General features: G+C 36.9%; 2 protein-coding genes across 3 annotated transcripts; both read right to left on the bottom strand.

The window, feature by feature from the left end:
- Window positions 1–1,917: 1,917 nt before the first annotated feature.
- hectd3 (HECT domain containing 3) lies at window positions 1,918–19,545 on the bottom strand. Of its 2 annotated transcripts, XM_087811411.1 has the most exons (20): window positions 18,995–19,544; window positions 18,293–18,713; window positions 16,598–16,851; window positions 15,168–15,303; window positions 14,976–15,097; window positions 14,798–14,914; window positions 14,630–14,712; window positions 13,200–13,365; window positions 12,968–13,049; window positions 8,872–9,054; window positions 7,318–7,370; window positions 7,090–7,258; window positions 6,160–6,273; window positions 6,001–6,090; window positions 4,682–4,888; window positions 4,482–4,611; window positions 2,435–2,509; window positions 2,292–2,373; window positions 2,157–2,228; window positions 1,918–2,094 (listed from the first exon to the last, which is right to left on the bottom strand). In XM_087811411.1, the coding sequence occupies exons 2-20, from the start codon at window positions 18,650–18,652 to the stop codon at window positions 2,010–2,012; spliced, it is 2,580 nt and encodes an 859-aa protein (XP_087667537.1). In that variant the 5' UTR covers window positions 18,653–18,713; window positions 18,995–19,544; the 3' UTR covers window positions 1,918–2,009. The 2 variants fall into 2 exon arrangements, with proteins under 2 accessions (XP_087667537.1, XP_087667536.1); XM_087811410.1 differs by having other exon boundaries at window positions 2,157–2,373; window positions 18,995–19,545.
- Window positions 19,546–19,911: 366 nt separating this feature from the next.
- On the bottom strand, window positions 19,912–25,920 carry best4 (bestrophin 4). The gene is made up of 9 exons (XM_087810370.1): window positions 25,769–25,920; window positions 25,613–25,713; window positions 25,312–25,545; window positions 23,995–24,149; window positions 23,850–23,927; window positions 22,390–22,542; window positions 21,584–21,664; window positions 21,389–21,528; window positions 19,912–20,227 (listed from the first exon to the last, which is right to left on the bottom strand). The coding sequence occupies exons 1-9, from the start codon at window positions 25,918–25,920 to the stop codon at window positions 19,912–19,914; spliced, it is 1,410 nt and encodes a 469-aa protein (XP_087666496.1).
- Window positions 25,921–26,296: the final 376 nt, after the last annotated feature.

Below are 26,296 nucleotides of genomic sequence, written 5' to 3'. Positions count from 1 at the left end.
TTTAACGAGATTTTGTCGTTGTGTAAATTAGTTTTCTTTACTAAGACTAACTTTTCTAATTCTTTACGTTTACACTTTATATTTAGTAAATCATTTATCAAAACATTCTTGGTCTGAGGTTGCAAACAAAAAAAAGGGTAGAAAAAAAAGAAAAATGTTTACATTAATTAACGTTAATTTAAGTTGATTACATTTTTTGCATTATTATCTTTAAATATTTCCAACTCCCATTACATTTTCATTAAAATTCTGCCCTGGATTATTTAACGTTTTGTCTTTTGTGGAGTTCATTTGGATTATTGTTGGAACAAATGACACCTTTAATTAAAATAAAAAAATAAGCTTTAAAAACTCGATTACTAGTAAGTCGTGTTTTGTAAAAACAACACAACAGCAGAGGAATTTGTTGTAGTGTTCTGTTTAAAAGAGAATTAAATAAAAGTACAAATACCAAAAAATACATTTTAATTCAAAGAAATTGAATAATTGGAAGTATCATTTTATTCAATTATAAATGAAAACACATTTAATCTTTAAACATAGAAACGTTTTATTTAATTATATAAAAAAAACGGCTCAATGATTTAAAAACAACAACATTATAACTTAAAAACAAAAACAAAGTTTCAACATTGTGATGTCACTGATCTACTTCTATATTAACATTGAGATGTTTGGTGTACAAATCTAATGATAAAATATAATAAAATAAAATAGTCGACTCATACATTAAAGTTGCAATAAATAAATATACAAATTAAATAATCTGATCAAAAAATCATGCATTATTAATTATTAATCTATACATTATTCCATCCATCCATTATTTAATCTATCCATTAATCCATCTATTATAACATCCATCCATCTATTATTCAATCCATCCATCCATCTATTATACCATCCATCCATCCATCTAACCATTAATCCATCTATTATTCCATCCATCCATCCATCCATCCATCCATCCATTATTCCATCCATCCATCCATCCATCCATCCATCCATCCATCCATCCATCCATCCATCCATCCATCCATCCATCCATCCATCCATCCATCCATCCATCCATCCATCCATCCATCCATCCATTATTCCATCCATCTATCTTTTATTCCATTCATCCATCCATCCCTCCATCCATCTAACCATTAATCCATCTATTATTCCATCCATCCATTCATCCATTATTCCATCCATCCATCCATCCATCCATCCATTATTCCATCCATCTATCTTTTATTCCATTCATCCATCCATCCATCCGTCCATCCATCCATTATAACCATTAATCCATCTATTATTCCATCCATCCATCCATTATTCCATCCATCCATCCATCCATCCATCCATCCATCCATCCATCCATCCATTATTCCATCCATCTATCTTTTATTCAATTCATCCATCCATCCCTCCATCCATCTAACCATTAATCCATCTATTATTCCATCCATCTATTATTCCATCCATCCATTCATCCATTATTCCATCCATCCATCCATCCATCCATCCATTATTCCATCCATCTATCTTTTATTCCATTCATCCATCCATCCATCCATCCATTATTCCATTATTCCATCCATCTATCTTTTATTCCATTCATCCATCCATCCCTCCATCCATCATTCCATCCATCCGTCCACTATCCATTACTCCATCCATTATTCCATCTATTATTCCATCCATCCATTATTCCATCCATTATTTAATCTATCCATTAATCCATCTATTATAACATCCATCCATCTATTATTCCATCCATCCATCTATTATACCATCCATCCATCCATCTATCCATTAATCCATCTATTATTCCATACATCCATCCATCCATCTATCCATGCATTATTCCATCCATCTATTAAAACATTATTTTATTGATGAAATAAATGAATACTTGGACATCACAGCATCTATTGCATCATAAAGCTCTTTATTATGTACAGCCGTGTCTCATCCAAGCAACAACAACAACAATCATTAAATTCTGTCCAGAAGTCGCTTCATTCGTCCCAGGGACTCAGGTCGGTGTCGATGGCGACGCAGTTGTACGCAGCATACCTCAGCTTCTCCTCGCACACCTTGGCACTGTGAAGACAGGTCGTCAAGGTTACGATGGGACGTCAAGAGTCTAGGATGGACGAGCTCACCTGGGATAGTTGGGTAGATAGAGCGTGCTGCCACAGGTGGACGACTGAGGGAGAACATCCGCCGTTTCAATGCTGCCAAGAGAGAACGTGTTCAAATCACTGTTTTTTAAACGTGTTTCTGATTCATCCACGTACCCCTTGTTGTCGGGGTACACGTAGATGGGCGTCGGAAGACGACTTCGACCCGTGACGAACCTCAGGAACCGACTTCGATCCTCTAGGAAGTGAAAGATATTTCGTTAAAACTCGACTACTCCACGTATATCTACTGGACCGACCGTTGGTGAAGTTGGTCAGAGCCTCCCACAGGTACTGGATTCTGAAGCTGCTGTTCTCCATGTCCTCGAAGCGAGCTGGAGCGAGAAGAAGACCAAATAAAGATGAAGAAAATATCTATATCAGTGTCTTCAGTTTATTGAAAGCTTGATTTTTTTTTGAAAAATTTAATTCAATAATTTATATATTTAAAGGTTAGATTTATTTATTTTTTATTTCTAAATGGATGATTTTTATTTAAACATTTTGATAAAATAATTCCAATAATCAAAAAAATACATTTTCTAAACAATATGTTGTAAATTCAATATAAATATGTTGGTATAATAGCGACACCAGACCAATCTAAACAGAGCTGCTTGATCACATGATCGTAATCGTGTCGCATGATTGGCTGAAGGAGCAGTTGTACCAAGATTCTTATGTTGAATTTAAAGGGCTGAGGATGAAAAAATATTGATTTTAGAAAATGTTTTTTTTTTTTAATTATTAGGATATCAATATCAAACTCCAGTGTAAAATATATTTATCCATTTTAAAAATACTTGAATTAGATTTTTTTTAAGTATTCAATGAAAACAAATTCAAACTTATTAATATACAAAATCCATCTATCCATCCATTCAACATCTATCTATTATTCCATCCATCCAACTATCTAGCCATCCATTTTTTATTCCATCCATCCAACCAACCATCTATTATTCCATCCATCCAACATCTATCTATTATTTTATCCATCCATCCATCCAACCATCTTTCCATCTTTTATTCCATCCATCCAACCAACCATCTATTATTCCATCCATCCAACATCTATCTATTATTTTATCCATCCATCCATCCAACCATCTTGTATTCCATCCATCCACCCAACATCTATCTATTATTTTATCCATCCATCCATCCAACCATCTTTCCATCTTTTATTCCATCCATCCAACCAACCATCTATTATTCCATCCATCCAACATCTATCTATTATTTTATCCATCCATCCATCCAACCATCTTGTATTCCATCCATCCACCCAACATCTATCTATTATTTTATCCATCCATCCATCCAACCATCTTTCCATCTTTTATTCCATCCATCCAACATCTATCTATTATTTTATCCATCCATCCATCCAACCATCTTTCCATCTTTTATTCCATCCATCCAACATCTATCTACTATTTTATCCATCCATCCATCCAACCATCTTTCCATCTTTTATTCCATCCATCCAACATCTATCTATTATTTTATCCATCCAACCATCTTTCCATCTATTATTCCATCCATCTATCCAACCATCTATATATTATTCCATCCATCCAACTATCTAGCCATCCATTATTTCATCCATCCAACCATCTATCTATTATTCCATCCATCCATCCATCCATCCATCCATCCATCCATCCATCCATCCATCCATCCATCCATCCATCCATTATTCCATCCACCCAACATCTATCTATTATTGTATCCATCCATCCATCCAACCATCTTTCCATCTTTTATTCCATCCATCCAACATCTATCTATTATTTTATCCATCCAACCATCTTTCCATCTATTATTCCATCCATCTATCCAACCATCTATATATTATTCCATCCATCCAACTATCTAGCCATCCATTATTTCATCCATCCAACCATCTATCTATTATTCCATCCATCCAAATATCTATCCATCTATTATTCCATCCATCCATCCATCCATCCATCCATCCATCCATCCATCCATCCATCAATCCATCCATCCATCCAACCATCTTTCCATCTCTTATTCCATCCATCTATCCAACCATCTATCTATTATTCCAATCATCCATCTATCTAGCCATCTATTATTTCATCCATCCGTCCAATCTATCCATCTATTATTTTTTCATCCATCCATCCATTATTCCCATTATACCCTGTTTAATATAAAATTATTGAATATAATTATTTAAAAAAGTATTTCCATGTTTAAAATGTCAAAAAGAAAATAATATGAAGTTAAATTCAATGGTTTTATATTCTTCTGTCACTGATGAACGTCTAAACTCACTCAGCCTCTTCAGAGCTTCCACAGAAATCTCTGGATCTCCACAAACTTTCTTCTCCAACTCCTGCCAGGTGAGCAGGTCCAGAACCGCCTGAGGAACCACCTTCAGCAGCCCCGTCTGAATGGCTGCGATCTGACACCAGATCCACAACAGAGTCAGAACCGATGACGCTTAGAGAACCATAAGAGACGGTGCAGCTGACCTGGGGTCTGCTCTCCTCCAGCCGAGTCTTCTGCACCAGGTGGATGTACTCCTTGCGGTCCTCGTAGCGAACGGCCACGCTGCTGCCGCCGGGGATGAGCTCCACCATCTGCCCGTCGCTCAGCAGGGTGGTCCAGACCAGCTCCTCGCCGAACCTGAACTCGAAGGTGTTCTGGTCCATGTTCTCCATGGCCTCCAACAGGTTCACCTGGTAACAGAGACAAGTTTGAAGCAAGGAAGTACATCAGGATACTTGATTTGGAAAATGTAATATTGATTGAATTCAACAAGTTTATACATATTGTTTTGTTTAAACACATCTTTGATATTTTTTGTTGTTACTTTCAAGTATATATATTTTCTGTCATAGTATATATTCAATAAATTGTGTATAAAAAGCAAGTATTATGTTTTTTACTTTACAATAACCATGCAAATAATACAATGTTTATTAATTTTTGTGCTGCAATTAAGTTTCTGGCCACTAGAACAGCAGTTTTTACATCATCCGCAGCTAAAGAAACAATAAGATCCTGGCGATGACTGAGGACGAGTGGATACAGTCGACTCCAGCAGCTTTTAAATGAAGTTAGTAAGTAAGAAACAAAACTGAACGACTAGTCTTCAATTAAAGTCTAGTTAGTTAGTTAGTTAGTTTAATATTCGAATCCCAATAATGAAAAAATGCAATTTCAAATTCAATATTTTTTGATTTGTATCCTTTTAAATTAAATATTAATATGTTACTAAAATAATGCCATCATGAATATTTTTTTTACTCATAGAGTTTAATATTGTAATTCCAAAAATTAAAAAATAAAGTTTCTAAATTGAACAGCTTTTATTTGTCTTTATTTTTAAATTCAATAACATTTATTTTGATAAAATAGTGCCACCATTACTTCTTTTTTTTAACTCATAGGGTTTAATATTGTAATTCCAATAATTAAACAAAAGTCTAAATTAAATATTTTTATGTAGCTTAAATTCAATATAAAAATATATTAAGTGTCAACGTTTAGATAAAAAAATATATATATATATCGGACTATGTGCAAGTCAGGGACTTTATTTATTTTTTATTTTATTGCATATATATATATATATATATTTATATATATAAAACAACTTTCAATATAGAAATCATTATATTTGATTATATATAAACTATTTTATTCAATTATTAAAAAACAAAAAACAACATTAAATTAAAAGAAAACAACAACAAAGTTTCAACATTTCAAATGTAATCTTGTGATGTCACTGATCTATTAACACTGTGGTATTTGGTAGAAATCATGAAAGTGTTGAAATCCTCACCAGCACCGAGTCGACTGCAGGAAAGTCTTTCTTCCAACTCACTGCTTCTCCCGTCAGCTGCTTCCACACCAGCCCGGGCAGAGCCAGGATCTTCAGAACCAACACAGCGTCAGTAAAAAACAGTCGTGAACCAGCGAATCAGAAGATAGAAAAACTCACCAGGAAGTCTTTGCCTCTCATGGCGGCGCCCATGAGCTGACCGATCCACTCGTACTTCTGGAACTCCTTACAGGACGGGTTGGGGACGTAGTAGTCTCTGGCCTCGAGGGCCCCCTGAGAGGAGACAATGATTCAATGAGTTCAATGAGATTCAAAACACAAATGTTATCCTTGTTCATGTCTCTTAGAAGAACAAACATCTTTCCTGACATATGAATTATTGATATTTATAAACATATTCTGTAGGTTCTCTTGAACATTTAACTGAACTTCAACTAAACGACTCTCGCGGGCCATAAAATGACCTTATAACGAGTTAAACCTCTTGTTCGTCCAGTTCCCTCCACCAAGTTCTATTTTGATCAGAATATTGAAATATTCAATTAAACATTTAAAATGTAGAAAATTCGAATTTCATTTTTACATTGAAATTACAAGGCTATGGATTGAAACATGCTGAATTCATTTTTTAATTAATTTGTTAATTAATTAATTAATTTGGAATTAGAATATCAAACTCTATTTGTAAAATAAATAAAAAATATTCATGGTGGCACAATTATGTCAACATTTTTATATTTCATTTATTTTTAAGACCTTTATTTTTATTTGACTTACTGGAATTAGAATGTCAAATTATGTGTGAATAAATTAATTCATGGTGGCACTGATTAAACCAACATTTTATATTGAATTTAAAAGGCTACTTATTTAAAATGATTGAATTTAAAAGTTTTTATTTTTGAATTATTGGAAAGAAAATATCAAACTATTTGTCAAATTTAAAATGTTTGATTTTTTAAAATAATTTATATATATAAAAAGCAACTAATTAAACCTTTAAATATACAAACATTATTCCAATGCTTGAAAACAACACTAAAAAAATTAAATATTGTCACTAATTCCATAGACGCCCGTTACCCTCACCTGGTTGGAGGTTCTGTTGAAGAACGGCAGAGGCATGGGACACTCTGCTGAGGTGGGACACAGCTCCTCCGACACGTCTGCCAGACTGTCCCGGAACCCGCCGCCCTGGTCTATGATCCCCTCGGCGACGAACTTGCAAACCCACCACTGGTCGTAATGAGCCGGCCACCTGAGCGAGGCACAGTCAGAGCCGCGGCGCCCGGTGAGCGTGAAAAGAAAACAACAAACCTGTAATCCAGAGTCTTGTCGAACTTATCCGACGGCTTGAGTCCTTCGAACACCTGCGGGGAGAAGATGAAGGTCAGGAAGGTTCTGGAGGGTCCGGGAGGAGAGGGGTCTGGTTGCACAGCTGGAATCTCAGGACCCTCTGGGCGCACTCTCAAGCCCCCTACGCTACCATCACTCTCAAGCCCCCTACGCTACCATCACTCTCAAGCCCCCTACGCTACCATCACTCTCAAGCCCCCTACGCTACCATCACTCTCAAGCCCCCTACGCTACCATCACTCTCAAGCCCCCTACGCTACCTTCACTCTCAAGCCCCCTACGCTACCATCACTCTCAAGCCCCCTACGCTACCTTCACTCTCAAGCCCCCTACGCTACCATCACTCTCAAGCCCCCTACGCTACCATCACTCTCAAGCCCCCTACGCTACCATCACTCTCAAGCCCCCTACGCTACCATCACTCTCAAGCCCCCTACGCTACCTTCACTCTCAAGCCCCCTACGCTACCATCACTCTCAAGCCCCCTACGCTACCATCACTCTCAAGCCCCCTACGCTACCTTCACTCTCAAGCCCCTACGCTACCTTCACTCTCAAGCCCCCTACGCTACCTTCACTCTCAAGCCCCCTACGCTACCTTCACTCTCAAGCCCCCTACGCTACCTTCACTCTCAAGCCCCCTACGCTACCTTCACTCTCAAGCCCCCAACGCTACCTTCACTCTCAAGCCCCCTACGCTACCTTCACTCTCAATTCCCTACGCTACCTTCACTCTCAAGCCCCCTACGCTACCTTCACTCTCAAGCCCCTACGCTACCTTCACTCTCAAGCCCCCTACGCTACCTTCACTCTCAAGCCCCTACGCTACCTTCACTCTCAAGCCCCCTACGCTACCTTCACTCTCAAGCCCCCTACGCTACCTTCACTCTCAATTCCCTACGCTACCTTCACTCTCAAGCCCCCTACGCTACCTTCACTCTCAAGCCCCCTACGCTACCTTCACTCTCAAGCCCCCTACGCTACCTTCTCTCTCAAGCCCCCTACGCTACCTTCTCTCTCAAGCCCCCTACGCTACCTTCACTCTCAAGCCCCCTACGCTACCTTCACTCTCAAGCCCCCTACGCTATCTTCACTCTCAAGCCCCCTACGCTACCTTCTCTCTCAAGCCCCCTATGCTACCTTCACTCTCAAGCCCCCTACGCTACCTTCACTCTCAAGCCCCCTACGCTACCTTCACTCTCAAGCCCCCTACGCTATCTTCACTCTCAAGCCCCCTACGCTACCTTCTCTCTCAAGCCCCCTATGCTACCTTCACTCTCAAGCCCCCTACGCTATCTTCACTCTCAAGCCCCCTACGCTACCTTCTCTCTCAAGCCCCCTACGCTACCTTCACTCTCAAGCCCCCTATGCTACCTTCACTCTCAAGCCCCCTACGCTACCATCACTCTCAAGCCCCCTACGCTACCTTCACTCTCAAGCCCCCTACGCTACCATCACTCTCAAGCCCCCTACGCTACCTTCACTCTCAAGGCCCCCCTTGAGAAAAGTCACTCGCCTGGTTGAACACGGCGTTCTTGCAGGTGGGGTCCAGAGAAGGATTGTCTCGGTGCTCCATGGCCAGGCGGCGGTTGATGAAGAGGCGAGGCATGCTGAGAGGGATCCGTGTCTCCGAGTCCTTCATGCAGATCATGATGAGGGTCGAGCGGCGCTTGGACAGCAGCATGAACTGCTTGATGCTCTGAAGGAACACGTGGAGTTTAAACCTCTTCTTCCATTAAACAGATGGACGTGCATTTAATCCAATCATTTCTATATTTACATTTTTTATTATTGAACATTCAGTTGATTATTTTCATTATTTTATTTTTTAAATTTTTTTTACACAGATTTTGATCTTAAATTTCAATAATTAAAGAAATACATTTTCTAAATTCCATTTTTTTTTTAATTTGTAGCCTTTTAAATTCAGTATTGTCTGGTGGGAACATTTTTATATTGAATTTAATATATATATTGAATTTAGAAAAATCTATTTTATTAAATTATTTAAACTCATGGAATAAGAACAGAATACATGAATAATTTTGAAAATATATATAATTTTTTTTTTAAAAACAAAAAATTAAACCTTTTAATGTAAAAATTATTCAATTATTACAAAAAAGAATTCAACTCGTTAATATAGAAATTATATCATTAAATTATGTTTTTAAACTTAAATGTTTCAATAAACAAATGATTTAATTTAATTGCTCAAAAACAATTCAACATTCAACCTTTTGATATAAAAATGATTTAATTATTTAAAAACTTAAATTTAACGTTAAATATAAAATTATCGAATTTATTTATTCAAAAAAGAAACAATTCAACCTTTGAAATCACTTAAGATAAATTAATCTTTCAATGAACTAATTATTTAATTTAATTGTTCAAAAGAAACAAACTCAACCTTTTCATTTAAAAAGTATTTAACTATTAAAAAATTCAAATGAAGTCTTTTGATATAGAAATTATTAAATTATTCCAAAATTAAAATTTAACTTTAAATATAAAATGTATTGGATTTAATTATAAATAAATATTAAACCTATTAATATAAAAAATATTAAATTATTCTAACATTAAATTAATATTTTTAAAAAATTCAACATTTATCGTTGAACGTTTATCATCATCTCTGGAGACTTTAATCATGCCAACCTGGACTCTACTCTGCCTACTTTCCATCAGGCCGTGGATTGTCCCACCAGGAATAACAGGACAATTGACCTTCTTTATTCCAACTTGAAGGACGCCTACAGAGCCAAACCTCTTCCTCCACTTGGAAGGTCCGATCACAACCTGGTCCACCTTCAGTCACAGTACACTCCTCTGGTGCAGAGACAGACTGTGACCACTAAGACAATCAGAAAGTGGACACCAGCTGTGGAGGACGCCATCAGAGACTGCTTTGAAACAACAGACTGGGATGTGCTGCTGAGGTCTCATGGTGAGGACATCGAGGGACAGACACACTGTCTAACAGATTATTTAAATTTCTGCTTGGACGTTGTCGCCCCTACTAAGACTGTCCGCTGTTACCCTAATAATAAACCGTGGGTAACAAAGGAGGTCAAGGATGTCCTTAACAGGAAGAAAGTGGCATTCAGGAGCAGAGACAGGGACGCCATGAGGTCAGCTCAGCAGGAGGTGAAGCGATGCTTGAAGGAGGCAAAGGACACCTACAGGAGGAGGTTGGAGGAGAAGCTGAGCCGAGAAGAAATAAGAGAGGTCTGGGATGGTGTTAAAACCATCACTGGACACAAGACCAAGGCCTCTCTGACTGCAGTGGACACGGTGGATGAGGCAAATGGACTGAACAACTTTTTCAACAGGTTTGAGCAGGTCACCTCACCCTCACTGCTGCCCGCCTCAGGACCTGCCCCACCTTCTTGTGCCCCCCCCCAGCTCCACAGAACCACTTCCCAGCTTCACCTCACTCCAGGTACAGGATGTACTTCGGAGGATTCGTCCAGGGAAGGCTGCTGGTCCTGATAAGGTGTCTGCTCGACTGCTAAAGACCTGCGCTGCTGAACTAGCTGAGCCACTCCAGCATGTCTTCAACCTCAGTCTACGGCTGGGGAAAGTACCAACTCTGTGGAAGACTTCCTGTATCGTTCCAGTCCCTAAAAAGATCCGACCGAGTGTGCTGAACGATTACAGACCGGTGGCACTGACTTCGCAGCTGATGAAGACACTGGAGCGGCTGGTCCTCAAACATCTCACGCCACAAGTCCAGCACGCGCAAGACCCCCTGCAGTTTGCCTACCAGCCAGCAGTTGGTGTGGAAGATGCCATCCTTCACCTCCTGCATCGGACCTACTCCCACTTGGATAAAGGAAGCGGTTCAGTGAGAATCCTGTTCCTGGACTTTTCTAGTGCCTTCAACACTATCCAACCCACTCTGCTGCAGGACAAACTGACTAAGATGCATGTGGACCCTGGTCTGGTCTCCTGGATTACGGACTACCTTACTGATCGACCACAGTATGTCAGGCTGAAGGACATCAAGTCTGACACTATGGTGTGCAGTACAGGAGCACCTCAGGGGACAGTACTGGCCCCTCTCCTCTTCACCATCTACACTTCAGACTTCTGCTACAACTCAGAGCTGAGTCTCGTCCAGAAGTATGCTGACGACACTGCCATTGTTGGATGCATCAGGGACAACAGCGAAGACGAGTACAGGAGTCTGATACGTGACTTTGTGGACTGGAGTGAGAGGAACCACTTGCAGCTGAACACCTCAAAAACCAAGGAGCTGGTCTTGGATTTCGGGAGGTCCAGGACAAAGCCACGTCCAGTGTCCATCAGAGGCGACAAGGTGGAGATAGTGGACAACTATAAGTACCTCGGTGTGTGGATGGACAGTAAACTGGACTGGTCCTGCAACACAGACCATGTGTATAAGAAGGTTCAGAGTAGACTGTACTTTCTGAGGAGGCTTCGATCATTTAACATCTGCAAGAAGCTCCTCTGCATGTTCTACCAGTCTGTGGTGGCCAGTGTCCTGTTCTATGCTGTGGTGTGTTGGGGTGGAAATGTGTCCAAGAGGAGTGTCAACAGGTTGGACAGGTTGATCAGGAGGGCTGGTTCTGTGGTTGGAATGAAGCTGGACTCACTGGTGACAGTTGCTGAGAGGATGTCGTTGAACAAACTGCTGTCCATCATGGATGATGACAGTCATCCTCTGAACACTGTCATCAGTGAGCAGAGAAGCAGAATGAGTGCACGAATGCTCCTACCCAGGTGCAAAACAAATAGACTCAGGGACTCATTCATCCCTCGGGCTATTAAATTGTACAATTCTGAGTTCGGGGGCAGGAGTGGAGTGAAAGTATCTGGATGTTCTGTTCCATGTTAGTCTTTGTATCTTTGTCTTTGTTGTTTTTTTTTTTTGTTTTTTTTTTTTCCTTGACCTATGTTCTTTGTCTTTGTCTTTAGACTTAGATTGTGTCATCTTGTTCTTCCTCTTTATGTTCTTCTTACTTTATTTTTTATGTATTATTTTTTATTGTTTATGAAAAATTGCTGGCTATTGGTAAAAAACAATTTCCCAAAGGAGACCTCCTGAGGGATCAATAAAGTTTTACCTTACCTTACCTTACCTTATTTAAATATAGAAATTATATCATTAAATTACAAAATAAAAATCTTTCAAAGAACAAATTCAGCATTTATACATATAAATAACTCTTAATTTACCAAAAAATATTGAAATGCTTCCAATAAAAACTTAAGAAACATCTTAACACGTTTCTATTTGTTCAGGCTTTTCCTTGATTTTCTGGAACTCCTGTGTTGTTCTCAGTATTATCTTGATCTTTAAAGTATGTCCTTTTTTGAATATTGTTTTGATTGTTTAAGCGCTTTGTGACCCTGGTCTGGAAAAGCGCTATATAAATAAATATTACTTACTTACTTACTTACAGTATTTAAGAATTAAAGGTAATTTTGTTGCTTTAACGCTTCATATCTTTCCTTCACATCCTTTTTTCAAACTGATCTTTGCTCTTAATAATTGGTTGCTCTTTACTAGTGAGTAATTACTCTTTATTATGTCATTTTCTTCTTCTACAGAAATGAAAGAATATGTTGGTTCTACTCACTTTGATCTGGTTGAAGGTGCCGACGCTGTAGTCCCAGGCCGGGACCAAGTGATGAAGAACCGAGTCCAGCAGAGAGATGAACCTGAAGAAAGACCACAGAGTGTCCGACATTATTTAATGTTTCATCAGAGAGTGATTATTTCAGAGGAAACATCAGATTTCTATCAGTAGTTAAGATAAATAGAGAGAAGAATGAAGTGGATCTACTGGTTCTCCCTGACAAACCTCTCACCTCTGGATGACCAGCGCTCTGTGGTACAGGACGTCGGCGGACATACCCTGCAGACGGGGGTACCTCACCAGGTTGGTCGACTGGAAGATGTCGGCGTTCAGTCCGGGGTCTCGTTCGCACGACAGCTTGATCTTCAGCCCGTGGATCCGAACGTCGATGCCTTCGTCTGGATCGAGGAGGTAAGTGTTAGGAATATGTTGATACCAAACGTGTCACGATACAGAGTCAACGAAATTATATCCTGATACTGTAGTAACAAGTATATATGTGTAGTATTGTCGAGTACTCGACTCTGGTGTTGTAGTATTTACAGACCACATGACTCTTGGCGAAGTCGTAACTGTTTTCATTTGTTTTTTAACCAAAATATGTCCAAACATCAGCTTTAAAAGCTGCTGGAGTCACTGTATCCTCTCGTCCTCAGTTGTAACTGCTTTCATTTGTTTTGAAACCAAAATATCTCCAAATATCAGCTTTAAAAGATGCCGGAGTCACTGTATCCTCTCGTCCTCAGTTGTAACTGCTTTCATTTGTTTTGAAACCCAAATATGTCCAAACATCAGCTTTAAAAGCTGCTGGAGTCTCTGTAGATTTAATGTTTCCTTTAGCTGATGAGGACGTAATGACTGCCACCATCTAGTGGCCGGAGGTTTAATTGCAGCAAAAAAATTAACAAAAGCTGTGAATATCTTTATGTTGATTGTAGGCAAAATATAGAATTATTTTATTTTATACGCACTTTATTTTAAATTATACCATATTAAACTATTAAAGCCAACTAAAATAAATAAACAAATAAATATTAAAATATAGTATTGTTAAAAAACATTGCAATGTTTAAGTCTACAAATGTTTTCTCACTTATTCGGGTTCACTGAGAGGGAGTGAGACGAAGAGTAAAACAAGTGCGAGTTGTGTTTATGGAGTTAGAAAGTGAGTCTGAAAGTCATTTTAATTTAGGAGACTAGTTTTTTTCACATATTTGAATCAAAACCATCGTAAAGGAAATATTAGACTCATGACAAAGTTTGTTTTGAAACCAAAATATGTCCAAACATCAGCTTTAGAAGCTGCTGGATTCACTGCATCCTCTCGTCCTCAGTCACCACAAGGATCTTATTGTTTCTTTAGCCGAGGATGTCATAACTGCTGCCATCTAGTGGCCGGAACAATAATGAATAAACTTTTTTAATAATTGCATGTTAATTGTAAAGTAAAAAAATATTATACTAAATTTAAAACAAAATTTATTGAATATATTTGTATATTAAAAAGCAACAACAACAACAACAAAAATGTTGATATTGATACAGCTTTGTCAAAAAGTGTATCGATAATTTCTTACATCCTAGTAAGTGTCGTTAATTTTTGTTTTTATTAGTGGTCATAATCTTTTGGTCCGACCAACTAGACTTTTGATGAATCCAAACCTCGACATTCTTCGATGCGGATCTCGATGATGGGCATGTGGCAGGTCATGTCCTCCAGGGCGCACACCTCTCCCATCACGTTCCTGGAGAACCAGATTGAACCGGTTATTTTGTACGATCCGTCCACTCGTCACCCAAACGCCGATCGATCGATCAATCAATACTCACTCGTCGATGACCACCACGCTGATCTTCTTCAGCGTGTCCATCGTGTCGCCGCCGTACACCGTCACCTTCCTGGGCATGTAGTTCTCGTCCGTGGAGTCCACCGTCACGTTGAGGATGCTGGGGCGACCCACTTGTTAATTCAACGACCAGGTCAAAGGTCAAGGTCTCGGCGTCTCACCTGACCACGGTCCCTCGCATCATGTGCAGGCGGATCCAGTGCTGGCCCTGCATGCCGTTGCTCTCCCAGAACGTGCCGTGGTCTTCGTCCGTGAGGCAGTTCACGCCGCAGTTGGGGTCCTCCTGGAAGCGTGACTTCCGTCAGCACCCTCTACTGGCAGGATTTTGTAACTGCAACGAGCGAGCGACTCACGGCGCTGGTGGAGACTTCGATGTTGGTCACGCACTGCTTGACGCTCCCCAGGTTCTCGTCCTCCTTCACGATGTGCTCGTAGAAGTAGTGGACCAGGTCCTCGTCGCACTCGTACGTCCAGGTGGGCGGAAGGTACCTGAGGTTTCAGCGAAATGGTCAAGAATCAGCATGTTTATTGAATTTAACATTTCAAATGTGGGTTGATATTTAGTTTTTTTAAGCATTGACTTTTGGAATTATTAAATTCAATAATTTGTACACCCAAATATTATGTATTTTCTTTTAATATTTTGAAATGTTATTTTTAAAAGTTACACATAGAGTTTAATATTGTAATTGCAACAAGACAAAAATGTCCTAAATTGTATATTTTTTAATGTATAGCCTTTTAAATTAATTTTCATTCAGTTAAAATAGTACCACCATGAGGCGTTTTTTTTTTACACATACAGTACAGTTTGATATAATATAAAAATCTTAGTAAAATAGTTTATCAGTAGTTATTTTATTTATTTATTTTACACATAGAGTTTGATATTGAAATTCCGACAATTCAAAAAAAAAGTCCTTAATTTTGTATTTTCTTATGTATAGGCTTTTTAATTCAATATAAAATTGTTGGTATAATAGTAACACCACGAATAAAAAATATTCTTATTCTAATAAGTCAAATATAAATGTTCTAAATGTATTATTTTTTAATTCATAGTCTTTTAAATTCAATATATAAATGCTGGCATAATGGAGTCACCAGACAATACCAATAGAGCACCGAGATACTTGATCGAACTTTCAGCCAATCATGTGACAAACTATCAAAACGACATTTTCAGATTAAATTAATTAAAAAATATTTTGGAAATATTGGACTTAGAATATAAAACTCTAATTGTAGTAGTAGTAGTTGTAAGAGTAAAATCATTTTTTAAATATTTGACTTAAATTAAATTCTCACAAAACAATACAGAAATGATTTAATTCAATTAATAACAATTAAAATTAAAATCAATTAAAAATAAAATTACAGTGAAATATTAACTATTCATTATTTTTCTGATTCATTCATTAATTTTTTAATATATTAAATTTTTAAAATTAAACTATCAAAAAGAAAAATTCAACCTTTCAATAGAACTTCTTTTAGAATCAAATTAATTACCAAAATAATTAAATTCTTAAAAAAAGGAAAACCTTTTAATTAAAAAAAAAGTTTAATTGTCAAATTCAACCATTCAGTATTTTTTTTTATTCATTCATTCATTTTTTAATTATTATTATTTTTTAAATTAAATCATCAAAAACAAAAAACCTTTCAAAATAGAAATGATTGAATCCAGTTCATTCCCAGAGAGAAAAATCAAAAGTAACCCTTCAAATAATATCAAATAAGATCTGACGACCCTGTCGAACATCAGATCTTCGCTGCTCACCTCAGCTTCTGAACGGCGGCCCGGTCCGCCTCGGCCACTCTGGGTCTGGACCCGAGGAACATGGAGCTCTCGGCGTCGACCACCTGCTCCCAGCGGTTGCAGGGCTTGTGGTCGTATCCCAGGAGCTGCTGCTGGCGACTCACGCTGTCCTGAGACTCCACCGGCACCAGCCGGTCTCCTCGGTCCCGGTTCTTGCACACCATGATCCAGCCCTCCTCCAGCTCCTGGCCCGGCCGGTGCTCCTCCAGCTGCTCCTAGACCGCGGAGGTTCAATAGCCAAAACATTATGACCAGCACAGGGCTCCTACTGCTTAATGCAAAGTTGGTTACTTTTTACTTTTAATAACCTTTGAAATTAATTTCAAGACCAACTTGACAATCAACGCAAATTTTAACATGCAAAAAAAAAAACTTCACATTCGCTGGTTCTGCTTTTGGCCATGAAAATTATTGATTATTTGTTCTTTTCCAAATTATAAAAAACTATATTTTTTAGGCTTTCAAATATTTTTTTATTAAAGTAAGTTATAGTTTACATTTCAATAGTGTTCTTTTTTTTTTAAATAAAATCTTTTTTATTTACATGAATATATTTACAGCATTTGTTTTTAACTTCCTGCCGCTAGATGGCAGCAGTCATAACAATAAACAATAAGATTCTGGCGATGCCTGAGGACGAGAGGATACAGTGACTCCAGCAGCTTTTAAAGCTGATGTTTGGACATATTTTTGTTTCAAAAAAATCAAAAGTAGTTAAGACCTCGTCAATAAAATAAAAAACGGCAAGATCCCGGTCATGACTGAGGACTAGAGGATACAGTGACTCCAGCAGCTTTCAAAGCTGACGTTTGGACATATTTTAGTTTCCAAAAAAATAAAAGCACGATACTGTATCAATTTTCAAACTGTTTTGATATAATTATTATACATTTTTGGCTATTAAATAATTTTTCATTTTTTATCATAGTTCCTTATTCTTTATAGTTCAATAACATTTGGTCCGCAAGATCACGATGATGACTGAGGACGAGAGGATACAGTGACTCCAGCAGCTTTTAAAGCTGATGTTTGGACATGTTTTTGGTTTGAAAACAAATGAAAGCAGTTACGACTTCGTCAAGAGTCATGTGGTCTGTAAATACTACAACACCAGAGTCAAGTACTCGACAATACTGCAAATATATCCTTGTTACTACAGTATCACAAATAGTGAAATATACCGCATTGTTTTGCCTTTTCATTTGTAAATAATATAATATTTTTATTTAAAAATATTTGTACATTACATGTCAATACAAATAAGAAAATATGAAGTAATAAAATTATAAATACATACGATTTTTTTGAGATTTTAAGATTTTTATATTAATAATAAGGATTTTTATTTTTAAATACATTTCAAACTTCAATTTTGCATCAGTACTATCACTTCTAAATTTGTGTTTTTAATAAGATAAAGGAAAAAACATAGAAAATTATTTTTAATTATTACATCTCACACTATGTAGTTTACTTCCATATTATGAAGTCATGAAGAGGAAGTTAACTTTATCTGTGCTGCTGTCAAGTGTCTAACCTCACTGCCTCTTGTCTGCAGTCATAAAACATGAACTGCAACATAAAAAAATACAACAGTCATGGTAATAACACAAGCCGTCGGTCATAACTGTGTAATAAAGTGATCATAACTCTCACCTTACTGATCTTGACCCAGAGGCCCTGGCTGTTGCACAGCTCCTCCCCGGTGGTCCGGATGCAGGTCCCCTTCTTGGGCTCGATGTTGTACCGGCACGTCTTCTTGCCCTGCGGGGCCGGATGGGGGCTGTCGAACACGGCCACGGCGGTCTTGGAGCCGCCGGCGCCCGAGGACGAGGAGGCGCCGCCGCCGGCCGAGGTGGAGGTGGAGGACGAGTCCTTGCAGACCTTGTAGCAGACCTCCTTCGGGACATAGCACAGACACTCCGGGATCGCCTCGCTCTTCCGGAAGCTCTCCACGCATCGGTTCAGGAAGCGGATCCTGCCGAGCAGCAGGTGAGGACTGTCGTTCAGGGACATGATGAAGATGAGGATGACGTCAGTTCACCTCTGACCCCTGCCCAGCTACTCAGGGTTGGACCTGGAGCACAAATAAATAGAACATTCTTGAAAAAAAAAAAACTCAGCTGCTTATCTCGAAGTCGTTTCTTCACACTTCCTGATACGAACACAGTCAAAAGGGTCAAAGGTCACAAGGGTGTAACGACTGCTCATCCATGTTTATTGAATGCTAACAAGCTAGCTTAAGCTTAACACATCACGTCCGAGGCGACAGACTTGTCAACTATCGTGTATTTATTTTAACCAACAAGATGTTGTAAACTTAATAAATATATTTAATCGTAAGTTACGCGAACTTACCTCTGAGTTTTACGCGGATTTGTCGCAATGGTTTCCCGTGAACGACTGACTACGCGGAAGCAACAAAGTTCCGTTTGGACTCCGCCGGATACCGTCGCTTCTCCTTCAAAATAAAAGTCTGACCAAAAATATTTTTTAATTAAAGTAGTTTTTATTGATGTAAGTAACATAATACATGCAATTTCGTTAGTAATAATCTCGGGTGAATTTGTCTCAAGAGATTTATTTATCGTCCGTGAGTTTAAACATCACATTCTCAAACGTGTTTTTTATTTTGCTTTACAGATGTCGCGTTTAATTATTTATTAATACATTTTTATTTTTATTTTATTCTGTTCGATCATCATTTTTTAATTAATAAAATTGCGTTTTTAAATATTAAAATAATTAGTGTCTGTTATTTTTATTTTAATTCAAGCGCATACCTGGTTAAGGTGTGGTCAGGGGGCCCAATGCGGCCCTTTTTACTATATTTCTGTGGCCCTCATGGGGTCAAAAAAAGTCTTCCAGCAGATCATGTAGAAAATAAACTTTTTTTTTCTCAGTTTTTGTCAGTATTTATTGTCCATGTAAAAGATTTAAGTGAATATAAAAATGTATAAATAAATAAAAGCAGTTACACAATATACATTTTAATTTTCCCCTTTTTATTTTGATTTTATTAGATTTTTTTTTGTAACTTGAGTTTATTTTGTGTTGCTATAACAATTGGTTTGCCTGCTTTAGACATTACATAGGAAACTTTATTTATCATTTGAAGACAAGATAAAACAAATATACATAAAAAATGTTGACAATCAAGCTCAAAATCAAGAAATAAAAACACCAAAAGAATATATAAACAGCTGCTTAACAAACACAAACTCAACATCATTTTTCTGTCAATCAAATCTCAACAATAATGAAACAAAAAGTTGTTAACGAAGCATCAAACTATCAGGAGCTTCCGTCACTTTGATGGTGATGTTGTGTCGTTCGTCGCTCGCAGGTGAGTCGTCCTCCAGGTGAGACACGTCCTCCAGGTGAGACACGTCCTCCAGGTGAGACACGTCCTCCAGGTGAGACACGTCCTCCAGGTGAGACACGTCTTCCCGGTGAGACACGTCCAGCAGAGACGGGAGACTGCGATGCTGCAGGAACTCTCGTCTCTTCTGCCGGAGACCGTTGAGTCCGTTCACGGGGAAGTTCCTGGCGGAGGATTCTGTCTGACCATGAATCTCAAAGTCCTCCATTCTGTAAGAAAATACACTGTTAATAAAGGTTATTTAATGAGACGGTAAACTGTGTTTATTCTCATTAATCAATACTTTTAGTCAAATGTAAAAAATGTAATTAAAAACTCATTAAAAATATATAAAATTGAGCAGCAACACAATTTAAAAGTAGCAATTAAACATTAGATCGACAGTATTTTGAATTAAGTTAAAATGGAAAAAAAAATGTATTGCCTGGAAAAATGAATAATATTTGACCAAGAATTGCGACAATAATTGTTTAATTCTTGTGTTTATGTAAAGTTAGATTAGGGCTTAAATATTTAGTGATTTGTTAGACTTGAAATAAGAGCAAAAACTAGATTTATTTATTCATTATTTATCATAAAACAAAGTTGTTTAAATAAAGACACATTATTAATCAAACAAAATGTTGCCTCAATAAAAACAATATTCTCTGTTTGGACCTTTTCTTAATTGAAATGAAAATATTTTTTAATTCGTTATTTTAATTCAAATGATAAATGTTTTGAAATCTTTTTTTATTATGGAAATTTAAAGATTTATAGTCACCCTATTATTTCACACACACACACAAAAAAAAAAGTTTCGTATTATTTAAATAGAAAAACGTTATTGTTAATGACGGGAATTTTTATTATTGAAGTGAAAAAAGTTATATATATATATATATATATATATATATATATATATATATATATATATATATATATATATTCGTAATTTTTATTTGAATTAGATAATACAATTTGAATTTTGTCTTTTATTATTGAAATAGGAAAGTTTTGACGGAATCTTTTATTAAAGTGAAAAAAGGTTTTGAAAGAGATTTTTATTTAATTATTGAAATGAAAATGAGTTTTAAAGTCGTATTTTTAATTTAATAAATTAATAATAATTTTAAATTTGCCTTTTTTATTATGAAAAATGTTAACAGTTTTGAAGTAATTTTTTTTATTAAAGTAAAATGTTTTAAAGAAAGAGTTTTATTTTTATTAAATAAGGATTACTTTAAAGTTGCATTCTTTATTATTAAACAAATAAAATGTTTTGATAAATATAGAAACAAATCTACCCTCATAGAAAACAAAGTCATGTTAAATTATCTTCTCTCTAGTTCTACTCTGTCATGTCAGGAAGAGGAAGTTTTATTTCTCACGACCTCATGTCGAAGGTTGATCCTTTAAACACCGGCGTGGACAGAGTGTAGGGGACAGAGAAGTGTCTCTGGGACCAGTGTTTGTCCTTCACCAGAGGGGCCAGGTTCTGGTACATGTCGTCCACGGCCAGCATGGACACCTGCGGCACAGACGCGTCAGAACCAGGTCCTGGTCATCATGGTTGCTCGCCTCACCTGGATGTTCCTGTCAATCAACTGGTTGGTCTCGAAGTCGTCGTCGTCCTCGCCGAACGGGTTGATGATGAGTTCGCCCACCTGAGGTCAGACGGGAGGTTTTTTTTACGTCACTTTGTGTTGATCAATGTGTTCAGTAGGTGCAGTGACACCGATGGCCTCTAGGTGGCAGCAGCAAGTGAAGATATATGAAAGTATGAGCTGCTCTGGAGTCCATCTGGACCCTTGAATGACTTGAAGGTCCATCACATCCAGTGCTATCCAATGGTGTGATTGGCTTAATGTAATATTTCAAATGCTGAAAAGGTATTGAATTATGTAGATAAAGTACATGTATTATAAATATATTTAAAAAAAATATATATATATACAAGAATTTAAATTCTGACGTAAATAAAAAAATAAAACAAATTATATAAAATGGCTTTAGTTTTAAATGTACTCAAAAAAACATTTCTGTTATTTAAGAGACAAAATATACTTTAAACATTTTAATTTATAGATTAAAAAGTACAATTTTATACACGTTATTCACAAATAAATAAATAATAAATACAACTGCAGAGAACTGAATAAAGGTTTAAAAGTAAGTAAGTAAATCTAAATTTGAAGTGAAATTGTTTTTTATGGCAATATTTGGTTAAACATTTTTTACACATTTTTTAAAGATATGAATTAATGTGATTTTTATCTTTCATTTGTTATCATTAAACCTAGTTATCTGGTTAAGATCACGAGTCATAGAATCATTAAAGTGATAATAATTCACATAAATACTATATATACTATTAAGTCTGTGGTCGCACCTTCAACCAGCCGCTGTAGAAGAAGAACTGCAACAGCGTGAAGACCGGCACGTACAGGTCCAGGTCGTGACCCTTGTGGCCCTTTTCCGGGTCCAGGAACTGACGTCCGATCACACAGAAGGCGAAGAAGGTGTAGACGGCGATGGTGACCACCTGCAGGTCCACGCGGAGAATCACACTTTGTTCTCGTGTCAATATTAAAAAAAAGTGAATTTTATTTTTTATTATATGAATAATTGTCTATATATTAAAACAAAAAATGTTTAATACTCTAATTATAATAAATATTTCTTTTTTTATCGTTATTTTTTATTTATTTAAAGTTTGGATCCAGCACTTCTTTAATCATTTTATAAATATCATTTTTTTTTATTTAAACAAGTGTATTTTAGTGCGTTAATGTTTTATTAAATTAATAATCCCTGTATTTAAACAAAATGTTTTAATATATTTTATAAAAAATAATTTTTAAATATTTATTTCAATAAATACATTTGTATTTTTTTTATTATTGTGACTTGAAATTAATTTAATTTGAATTATTATTATTTGTATTTACTTTTTTCCTTCGTACAAATAATCTTTTTGTCTGGATCAAGTATTTTTTGACGTTTAAGTTGAGAATTAGCAAGTTTTAGGATGTTACTGTCACATTTTAAATAATATAAATTGTATATTTTGTTTAAATTATAATAAGGTCATTTGTGTTTATGTTCATTTATTATTTAATTGTGACTTGAAATGTATTTAGTTTAAAAATAAACTGTATATATATTCTTTTAATGATAACAAATACATTTGTGTTTATGTTCATTTATTATTTAATTGTGACTTGAAATGTATTTAGTTTAAAAAATAAACTGTATATATATTCTTTTAATGATAACAAATACATTTGTGTTTATGTTCATTTATTATTTAATTGTGACTTGAAATGTATTTAGTTTAAAAAATAAACTGTATATATATTCTTTTAATGATAACAAATACATTTGTGTTTATTTTAATTTATTGTCTAACTGTGACTTGAGGTTTGTGTATTTCACTTTATAAAATACATTTGTTTAATATTTACTGTTTCCCTTCTTTTTTCTTTAGATCTATTACAAATTTAATCAATATTATGCATTTTCATAAAATTTTACGTATTCATAGAGAATAAGTGAATTTTACATGTGTGGGGACCACGGGTCAGACCCAGGACGGGGTTAAATTAACCATAAAACTCAATTTAAAATCTTGCTTCTGATTTGACAATGACATTTTATCAGGGAGGTTGAGTACATCTAGGTTTGGATTGACTTAAAATAGCATTTTTTTTTCTTCTTAGATAATTTTCACGTATATTTCTCCTCCAGCAAACTTTGAGCTTCAACTATTTCTGACATTTTTGATCAATGTCAAAAACAGAGAGAGAGTGACGTCACAGTGACGTCACAGTGACGTCACAGTGACGTCACCTGCGTGTAGACCAGAGGGATGCTGATCCAGTCGTAGTGGAACAAGAGGCTGCACTTCGCTCTGTAGTTGTTCAGCTCCTGCGGGTTCAGAGCAGATGTTTTTAAAACGAGTCCCGTCGAGTCGAGGAACCTTCGAGACTCTCACGTCCATCAACAGCCTCAGAGCGACGTCATCGCGCACGCGCCCCTCCTCTCGCGCACGCGCGGCCAGGTTGGAGAACCAGGTGAGAGGCATCCAGTACTTGTTGAAGTCCGAGTGCAGGGACTCGAGCTTCCTCAGCTCGTCTGACGTCATGAACCCTGAAGCGGGACCCGGCGAAAAACACACTTGTCACACAAGCGCCCACTAGTGGTGAAATGTCAGTACTGACTCAATTTACTGTTAAAATTCTACTTTTTTTTTTTTTAACGATTTCACTTCTTTTTAGTTAATTGAGTTTATTTATTATAGTGTATACAATACAATGAACATAAAAAAGTAAACAGATACTTAAATGTAATCTGCTGTATCTTTAATATTATTGATTTATTTTCATGTATTTTATTTTATTTATTAACGTTTTAATTTATTTATTTTGTATGTCACTTTAATGAAATGCTGTATTCATCTAATTTTATTTAATTCTTCTAATTCTATACCGTCGTGAAAAAATACTGGCAATAAAAAATGTCTGATTCTGATGATTTCACATTTTGTTGTGTATTGTTGTAATTGGTTTTTATCGTGTCATACAGTATTATAGTAGTTTTTTTTCTCCAATACACACATATATATAGACATGTTCTTGTTGCTGTTATTGATCATTATATTAGAAATATGTATCCTTTATTACAACAAAAATGTTTGTGGTCTGACTTTTAGTTTAAATGTTAATTTATTATTTATTTTTGATTATACTCGTAAAATATCCTTTTTAAAAAAAAAATTAAATTAACTTTTTTCTACTTCTTTTTGAAAATCTTTCCTTGTTTAGATCGAGAATATATTTTATTATTTGTTATATATTGATTTATTTTTTGGTTTATATTGTGATTTAATTCATATGTTTTGTACGGGAATGACCTTGGAAGTCATGTAGTAAAATAGTTTATAGTATATCAATGCCGTAAAATATTGACTGGTCGATTTTAACATGTCAAATGTTGAATTTAATTTATTGAAATGATTTACTTTAAGCATTAAATTATTATTTGTAGATAATTTAATTGAATAATTAAATTAAATTATTTCTATATTTGAGCTTATCTTAAGTTAAATAATTGAATAAAAAAAAAAAGAAATCGAATATATTCAAAACAAAAAAATCTTACACATAGAGTTTAATATTTTAATTCCAATAATTAAAAATAAATTCTGTGAATTCAGTGTTTTTTTTATTCATAACCTGTTGAATTCAATATTAAAATGATTGTTACTAGCTTAACTTTAAATCCATTGATAACAGTCTCTGGAGCGACTCACCTGCGTCCACCACGTGCTCCAGAGTGGGGAACCTCTTGCGGACCCTGGTGCTGATGGAGCGCAGGATGAGGACTGACGACAGGTTGGCGAACCTCATCAGCGTTCGCCGCAGCAGCCGCCCACGCTCGTCCGCCCCGTGCACGTTCCCCGACACCGCCATCATCAGGTTGTCGGGCAGCGGGAAGCTGGTGTACTGACCCCACCAGCGGTTGAAGGCCAGGGTCACGTAGAAGCCTGCGGCCACAGACACCAGGTCGTGACTCCAAACATGCCTCGGCTCACGACGGTTGAGCTTACGCACCCAAGACGAAGAGCACGGGGATGAAGTTGGTGTTGGTGAACTGGTCGCAGTAGAGGGCGACCTTCTCGAAGTGGTCCTGCTGCCGGGGCGTGAGGCCGAACCTGAGGAACGCGAGCGTGGGGAGTTCAGGAGGGACACGGTAGCGCCGACACTCACCTGTACAACAGGCTGAAGAACAGGTAGACGCCGCAGAAGAGCAGGAACTCCCGGTACATCAGCTTGTAGATGCTGCCCTTCCATCGCAGCAGCAGCTTGCAGAAGCCGCCGAACCTGGCGTCGGAGACCTCCAGGGAGTACGAGACCGTCATGTCCGCGGGTCGGGGGAGTCTCTCCGAACACACATCGTCCTGATTTAAAACCTGCTGCTGTCACTCCTGGATTTATGGTCTGGGAAGAGCAGGAGTGTCGCCTCTGCTGAAGAGAATCTCTCACAGGCTAAGACTTTAGTATCACCATACAGAGGCAACAATACGATATATCACAATACTGTAGTAACAAGTATATGTGTGTAGTATTGTCGAGTACTTGACTCTGGTGTTGCAGAATTTACAGACCACATGACTCTTGACTGAAGTTGTAACTGATTTCATTTGTTTTCAAACCAAAATATGTCCAAACATCAGCTTTAAATGCTGCTGGACTCACTGTATCCTCTCATCCTCAGTCATAGCCAGGATTTCATTG

The sequence above is a fragment of the Callionymus lyra genome, chromosome 16 (genome assembly GCF_982586985.1).
Source record: "Callionymus lyra chromosome 16, fCalLyr1.hap1.1, whole genome shotgun sequence".
Taxonomy (NCBI): Eukaryota; Metazoa; Chordata; class Actinopteri; order Syngnathiformes; family Callionymidae; genus Callionymus; species Callionymus lyra.
This window is presented reverse-complemented; position numbering and strand designations above follow the sequence as displayed.